Genomic DNA, 8364 nt, shown 5'->3' with positions numbered 1-8364 from the left:
TTTAGAAAATGATAACTGAGACATCTCCACAAACTAGTGAGGCACTCTGCATTGATACAGCACTGAGAAGGATGAAAAAGTGTATACGTAGTCTGTACATTTTTAGTGTTAGTTTCCCTAACCCTAAAATTTTCACTCTATATTCATCCAGTGAATATCAAGGACCTATTGTGTGCAAAGCACTGTGAAGAATTCTTTTTTTTTTCCCATTGTAAATATTTATTTGGTTGCACTGGGTCTTCATTGCAGCATATGGGATCTTTAGTTGCAGCATGTGGGATCTAGTTCCCTGACCAGGGATTGAACCCTGCGCCCCCTGCATTGGGAGCACGGGAGTCTTAGCCACTGGACCACCAGGGAAGTCTCTGTGAAGAAGTCTTGCCTTTAAGAAATCTACAGATCTAGTAAGGAAGAGCCATGTACACGGTAAGTACTTTCTTTTATTAGATACTTAACACAAAAGTGGAAAGTATTTTTGGAGGAAGAACTAATTTGCTAGACACAGTGGTTTTCAAATGTTCCCCCTTCAAACTATAGGTCCCCAACTTATAAATAAGCTAAAATAAGTCTGAAAGTACTGGTTTGAGTACATGTGCCTTATGCCCCCATCACTCAGTTCACCTTCAGTTGGCTTCTCTGCGTAATCAACATGTCCCACATCAGAAAAGCCACAGCCGATAGCCACACACATAAGCAGAGTAAGTATACAGTGATATAAACAGACAAGTGCAAAAAGCTACAATAATTCATTTAAAACCCCAAGCTAAATAAATATTCACACTTCAGTAGGAAAGAGCTGAACAGGGCAGTGACCCTGAAGGCCCAAGCACTTCCCTTTTAAATGTGTACTTAGGGTCTAAGGAAATGACATTGCCCAGAGGACAGTTATTATTTTCTAGATCAAATTCATTTCTCAAGTTCATTAACACAGATTCAGCAGGGGTAGGGATAAGGCTGAGATTATGTTTAACATGTTCCCTTGTGTTGCCAGTAACAAGGTCCTGGACAAGGTGACTTTCTTGAGGACATTTTCCAAGAGGCAAAGCCAGGTTTGGAATCTCCAAGGCCAGGCATTCTAAACTGACACTGCTTCCCTAAAGACTAACGATTAAAAAAAGTTATCTGAAAGATGAGTTTTTACATCCTTTCAGGAGTAGGATTTGAATCCATGCCTGTAAGAGATGGGAGCCTTAACTCAAGATCTGGATTATTTTTCTTATTAAAAATTTCATGAAGTTACAAGTCTCCTTGAGAAGTGAACTTATTCCCACCTCCCAGGTTACAGATAAAATATTACCACCCTGCAGCAAGCCTGAGGGCAGCACTAGTGTGTTAATGGCTTAAAAAATGATTCCAGTGTCTGCATGCCCTCAGGCCTGGGCCGTTTATTATTTGAAGCCAGAGGGCTCTTGGGATTTCTTTTGCTTTGAGGAGAACTGGGAGGAACAACCTGCAGGTTTGAGGAGTGGGGCTGCAAAAAGGAGTTCTGTAACTCCAATGCAAAATGATAGTCCGAGTGTTCTGGCATGTCCCACACAGGTACCAGAGAGCCACACTTCTCGCAGGGCACTTGGTCCTCAGCAGCCAGAAGACTGGAGGTCATAGTTGCCTTTTGAGCCACCTCCAGAGCAGATGTGGAAGTTAAAGAAGCAAGGTTGTTGAGGCTGTTCTGGGCCAAATCCATCTCTGTGGGAGTTGTTTTGGGGGATCCTAGCTTCAACATCTTTTCACAGTCAGGGGCACAATCTGGATTCTCTGTTGGAAAATAGTTTGGTAACTCTTTAGGACTGGGCTTCTGTGGAGGGAAGAAAACTGAAGGATCAGTGAGCTGCTTCTGCTTTAGAAGCAGACTTTTCTGCTTAAAGAAGGGCTCGGTTCCTATAGTATGACTGCTTTGAAAAGCTAATGAGGGCTTGGATGGTGGGCTCATGGGGGCCTGTGTAGTGGCAGTAGGGGAAGAAAGTGAAGCTTCTTTGACTTTCTGCTTTTCTGCGGCTTTCTGGAAGAATGATTCCAGAGAAGTGGTTGCTTTCTTAGGGGTTGTCACCGCTGGGCCACTTCCCTGGGTCTTGGCTTCTGAACTGGTGACTGGCACTTTTGGCAGAGAACTTGGGTCACTGCTCAAGAAGGTGGTGATGTCTGGGCCAGGTGAAGGGGTAGAGGAACAGAATTTGGTAGCACAGAGGAAAAGCATTATAAGGGGAGGGAACCTGTATAGAAAGTAAAAGAATAGATTAGCAGCAGGTCACAGATTAAGTTTCTAAATGACTGGGACTCTGGTTCTGCCACAGAAGGAAATTATCACTATCTCAAACTTTGGGGTATATTGGGTTAATACAGATTCAGCAGACCTGGGATGGGTGGAGAATCTGCCATTCTAAAAAGTTCTCAGGTGATGCTAATGCGGCGGTCTAGGACCACACCCTGAGAACCTTTGGTGAACACCCAGCAAGTAGGATGTGTAAGTTGGCTCCCCTGACAAGTGGGTTTACTATTTGCATGATACTACTGCACAGCTGCTGAAATTCACAGTTGAGGCAAGACACTATCTAAAGCTACAAAAAAGTTTTTAAATAGACTGGAAAGACGAAAAAAAAAATGCTCTATGCAGTTTTTAAACAGAACCTGAACTCTCATTTTCAACTCTGGAATTTATCTAGAGAATGAAATTTCACAACTGCTTTTGATTACCTAGCCTAGTCTCAGAAATATTTCAAGAAATTTGTCATAAAGTTCCTCTTTATGTCTCATTTCACAAATACATTTTCACATAATCTGAATTTCAGAAGATAAAAATGTGCTTTTATATACAGATTTAGTCCCTCGATGAGATAAAGGGTAAATGCTATTTTAAGATTATTATGACAGTATCTCACTATTCCCTTTCATGCTTTGGGACAGTCTTATCAGATACTATTATGCTTCCCTGCCAATATAATATTTTATACTCTTGGTGAAATTTGTTATAATCTGCCAGTTTATAAGGTTTAATGTGAACACAGTATCACAATTATCATTTGGTTCAGTAAAATCACTCAATAGTTGAAAATAAATAATCTTCATTCTTTACTAATTCTTGTTAGTCTTTGTAAATAACAAGTATACCAAGTAAGTAAGTATTCTTCAAGTAAGTAAGTCTTCTAAGTATTACAAAGACTCTAACTTTAGAAAGTAATATATTCAGATAAGCAATAACTTAAGATGGCTAACTAAACTTTTCTTTTTTAATCTCTAATGTAGATCTATATTAAACAACCAGTTTATCTTTCTCACATTAATATATTTACCTTGTGAATTTGGAATACTTTTACAACTTAAGAGGCTATGTTAAATAATGATAGGATTCCAATACTAAAAATCATTACTATCTGAACAGTAAATGAACACACTCCCATATAGAGCTGATTATTTTTAATGGCCAGCTGAAGTGAAATTTATTATTAAGGAGGATGATTTTAAAATATAATAGACAGTTGAGAGAGAAGTTCTCTGAAACTTAGGAGTTCTGCATTCCCAAGTACACCTGGTCGATCCCCTTACTATAACAACTTAGTATCAGAAAGGGTAGTGTTGGTTCAGTCTGCCTCTGAAACCTACCCCTGGGCACTGGACGGCACCCAATGTAGACAAAGAGGCTGAACCATGTTTCCGGTATTTCTCCTGGGTTCTCTCCCTTAATGCATGACCACCCCTCTCTGTAACAGGCCATGCTACAAAGAACCTACCCTAACTGGAAAGCTTATATACTAATTTTAAATAAAGACAGGGTATGAGTCTCAAATGAAGATGAGCTAGAAGGAAACTCACCATTCAGTCTGGGTTCCTGAAGTGTTACAGTTCCTAATGGTAGCAAATGCATCATGGCTCATCTTGTGAGCATCATAGTGGGTGAGGGCACAGCAGCGTCGCAAGCTGCTGAGACGTCTGTCTCCTTGTATACGCATGCTCACAACCAGCTGAGTGGCCACCCTGTCGTTCTGTGGGTGTAAGAGGATTGAGACAGAACTAAAGTTACCTTGAGCAGCTGGATTCTAATACTGAACTCTGTGAGAGAAAAGAATCAGGGTGGCATAATGGTTTGGAAATAGGGTTTCATTTTTAAAATATTTGTGCTGTTTCTGCATATAAGTAACTGGAGAAGACATAATTTGGGTGGAGTATTAGAATATCTAGGATATTTTGACAGAATAAATGAAAATGGTTTCTCCTAAATGTTCTTCTTTGGTATCCATGCAGGAAGATTATACAAAGGTCTACAGTACTATATTCTGTGACTGAAGGAAGAGTTCATGTAAGTCATTGAAAGAGGGTCAGGATTGAGTAGTGGATCTCTTCTTAACCTCTCTGGTGCTCTGATGCTCAAGAAGAGAAGTTTCTACTAGCATCTCCTTACAGCCCATCTATAGAAGATACACAGGTAGTGAGCTGCCTCTAGAAAGCAAGATCACTGACTCACTTTTCGGTGAAATCTAAGTATATGAATCCTGTTGATGCAAAGCAAACTAAGAAAATAAGGCCAAGAGGCAATAAGGTGACAAGTATACACAGGGACCTCTCAAAATCAAAAGATTCTAGTGAGAAGAAATATACTTAAGACAAATAAACCAAAAGTAGCAACTAATTTTTAGGTAAAAATACATTTTGTATTTTTGTGCATTTTGTAAATACAGCTTATTCAGGTTTGTATGTATCTCGAGAGATACATAACTACAAAGAAGTTCTTGTTGACTAAAACCAGTTACCTATAACTGTATCAGGCACTATCAAGAGATAAAGGAGAGAACAAAATAAAGTCCAGGCTCTGGAAGATCTTATCTTGTAGTAGGGGCTACATATAATAAACAAGTAGGCTTGTAATAGAAATGACTACAAAGTGCAATGGAAAAAAGCAGAGTAAGGCAGAGAGTGACGGAGGCTGCTGATATGATAGAGGAACTGGGGAGGAAGTGAAGGCGAAATTTACTTGGTGTGTTAAATAAATGGGGAAGAGGCCAGCAGAGTGGAGGCTGTTAGTGGACTAGGTGAGGGGGAAATGACAGGACATGAGGTCAGACTATCAGAGGATAGAGAGATGAGAACGGAGCGACACCTAGTGGGCAACATCAAATAAGCCCACAGCACAACCTCTTTATGTTACCTACTGAAGAACAAAGACCAAACTGCCAGCCTTTGTTAGATCACAGAGAAAGCAAGGGAATTCCAGAAAAAACACCTACTTCTGCTTTACTGACTAAAGCTTAGACTGTGTAGATCATAACAAACTGGAAAATTCTTCCAGAGATGGGAAATACCAGACCACCTTACCTGCCTCCGGTGAAATCTGTATGCAGGTCAAGAAGCAACAGTTAAAACCAGACATGGAACAATGGACTGGTTCAAAATTGGGAAAGGAGTACATCAAGGCTGTGTATTGTCACCTTGCTTTTATGCAAAGTACATCATGCGAAATGCCAGGCTGGATGAAGCACAAGCTGGAATCAAGATTGCCAGGAGAAATATCAACAACATATGCAGATGATACCACTCTAATGGCAGAAAGTGAAGAGGAACTAAAGAGCCTCTTGATGAGGGTGAAAGAGGAGAGTGCAAAAAGTTGGCTTAAAACTCAGCATTCAAAAAACTAAAATCATGGCATCCAGTCCCATCACTTCATGGCAAATAGATGAGTAAAAAGTGGAAGAAGTGATAGATTTTATTTTCTTGGGCTCCAAAATCACTGCAGACGGTGACTGCTGCCATGAAATTCAAAGATGCTTGCTTCCTGGAAGGAAAGCTATGACAAACCTAGACAGCATATTAAAAAGCAGAGACATGACTTTGCCAACAAAGATCTGTATAGTCAAGGCTATGGTTTTTCCATTAGTCATGTAGAGATGTGACAGTTGGACCATAAAGAAGGCTAAGCACTGAAGAATTGATGCTTTTGAATTGTGGTGCTGGAGAAGACTCTTGAGAGTTCCTTGGATAGCAAGGAGATCAAACCAGTCAATCCTGAATATTCATTGGAAGTACTGATGTTAAAGCTGAAGCTCCAATACTTTGGCCACCTGACACAAAGAGCTGACTCACTGGAAAAAGACCCTAATGCTGGGAAAGCTTGAAGGCAAAAGGAGAGGAGAGTGGCAGAGGATGCAATGGTGAGATAGCATCACTGATTCAGTGGAGATGAATTTGAGTAAACTCTGGGAGATAGTGGAGGACAGAGGAGCCTGGCATGCTACAGCCCATGTGTTGCAAAGTCGGATATGACTTAGTGACTAAACAAAAACAACCAAAGAGCAAACATTTACTACCAATTCCGCTATAAAGGGGCAGACAGTTAATTACAGATGATTTTTGACAGTATTCAGTTGATGTTTCAACAGGAGAGGACACATCAAGCAATACCATCAGGAAAATGAAAATCCACAGGGAGAAAATATTTGTATATTATATATTTGACAAGGGATTTGTATCCAGAACACATAAAGAACTTTTAAAACTCAATATAAAGAGACAACTCATTTCAAAAATGGCAAAGGATCTCAACAGGTATTTCTCCAAATAAAATCAGAAAATAGTCAACATGCACCTGAAAACCACTTTATACCTAGTGACTAAACAACAAAGACATAGAGAAATTATAAGCCTCTTACATTGCTGGGAGTATAAAATAGTGCTGCGACAGCCTGACGTGCTAACATAGAGTTAGCATGTGACTCAGTATTCTACTCCTAGGTATATATACAAGGGAAGTGAACACATGTCTACAGAGAAATCTGTACATGAATGTTCACAGCACCATTACTTATAATAGCCAAAAAGTGGAAACAACTCAAATATCCATTCACTAATGAACTGATAAAATAAAATGTGATATATCCATTCAGTAGAATATTATTGTCATAAAAAGGAATAAAGGACTGATAGATGCTACAATATGAATAAACCTTGAAAACATGTTAAAGATTTCAAGCCAGTCACAAAAGGCCACATATAAGATTATTGCACAGATATGAAATGTCCAGAATAGTAAATCTATACAGACAGAAAGCAGACTAGAACTGCCTAGGGCTTTCGGAATAACTATTAGTGGGTACAGGATTTCTTTTTGGGTTATGGAAATGTCCTTAAATTTATTATGGAATAGTTGAACTCTGAAATATATGAAAACTACTGAACTTTATACTGTAAATGGGTGAATTTTATGGTATGTAAATATATATATGTGTCAAGTTTTTTTTTTTAAAGAGAGAAGATAAACTAATCATATATTTAATCTTTGCCTTAAGACTCTGTCTCTAAAACTGAATACTTCTATGTCACATGGACTGTGTTAAAGCTGAATAATTTACACTCTAATCCCTAAATGTCCTGCTTAACAGTTCTGTACTCTGATGAAGATCCACTGTGTATTCAGAGTTGGAGTAGGATTTAGATAATATACAAAAATGTAAAAGCAAATGGTAATGAGGGAGACAGGAGTAGTCAGGTCTTCACAGATCTAGTAGTCAGTAGTTCACAGATTTAGGTTTTTGAAAATCATATTGAGTTTTACGGCAGTTTTATGGGAAAAGATAAAAAATTTCTTAACATTTTGTAGCTGGTATCTTTTTGTATCTTCTTTCTACTCCATACTGATACTTATATTCCAAAGCTCATCCAAGCAATAAAGAAAATCTTACAGCATTTCGGTCCTTGGTGAGTCTCTCCTCTAGTTCCTGGGCTAATTGCAAAAGCCACCATTGCACCTAAAAAGAGTATTGATATTTTAATCTTTCATTTAAAGACTCTAGGTTTATTATAGAACTCTCAGGTAGCGCTAGAGAACCCGCCTGCCAATGCAGGAGACGTAAGAGACATGGGTTTGATCCCTGAGCTGGGAAGATACTGGGAGGCATGGCAACCCTCTCCATTATTATTGCCTGGAGAATCCCTTGGACAGAGGAGCCTGGCTGGCTACAGTCCATAGGGTCGCAGACATGACTTAAGCGACTTTGCACACACAAATGGTCATTTTGTTCGGTTCTCCCCAAAATGGAAGTGTGCAACAGTCTCCCCCATAAAGATCACCAGATGACAGAAATCTTCAGAACTCTGACCTGCCCTAATCTAAGAGTTTTCACTTTCTTTTCTTGCTGGCATGCTATCAGGTAAACTTCAGGCATGTTCCAGCTCTGAGAAAAAAGACACAAACTTGAGGCACAATGTCCTGGCTTCCTAAGTTTTCATCTACCAAAAAATGAGTAATTCCATTTCAAACTTCAGTCAGTTCCATTCTGTTTCTTTTTGGATGAAGAAAGAAAAAAATAATAATAAAAATCCCAAGTGAAATTCATCAATTTTCAACACAAAATCCCTTCGGTTTCCTGTGTATTTTACAGC

General features: G+C 39.2%; 1 protein-coding gene and 1 long non-coding RNA gene across 3 annotated transcripts in view; one reads left to right on the top strand and one right to left on the bottom strand.

The window, feature by feature from the left end:
* Positions 1 to 249: 249 nt before the first annotated feature.
* LOC138426005 (uncharacterized) lies at positions 250 to 7668 on the top strand. The gene is made up of 2 exons (XR_011251482.1): positions 250 to 426; positions 4237 to 7668. It is a non-coding gene; the product is annotated as an uncharacterized lncRNA (long non-coding RNA).
* Positions 423 to 8364, bottom strand: part of POLH (DNA polymerase eta) — a 27978-nt gene continuing 20036 nt past the window's right edge. For both annotated transcript variants that reach the window (XM_069564576.1, XM_069564577.1), the window contains 3 exons: positions 7665 to 7730; positions 3808 to 3977; positions 423 to 2210 (listed from right to left, as the gene is read on the bottom strand). In XM_069564576.1, coding sequence (XP_069420677.1) covers positions 1325 to 2210; positions 3808 to 3977; positions 7665 to 7730 — 1122 coding nt within the window. In that variant the 3' untranslated portion in view covers positions 423 to 1324. The remainder of the gene's footprint in view (positions 2211 to 3807; positions 3978 to 7664; positions 7731 to 8364) is intronic.

This window comes from Ovis canadensis, chromosome 20 (assembly GCF_042477335.2).
Source record: "Ovis canadensis isolate MfBH-ARS-UI-01 breed Bighorn chromosome 20, ARS-UI_OviCan_v2, whole genome shotgun sequence".
NCBI classification, from domain to species: Eukaryota; Metazoa; Chordata; class Mammalia; order Artiodactyla; family Bovidae; genus Ovis; species Ovis canadensis.
The sequence above is the reverse complement of the archived record's forward strand: the minus strand, read 5'-3'. Positions and strand labels throughout refer to the sequence as shown.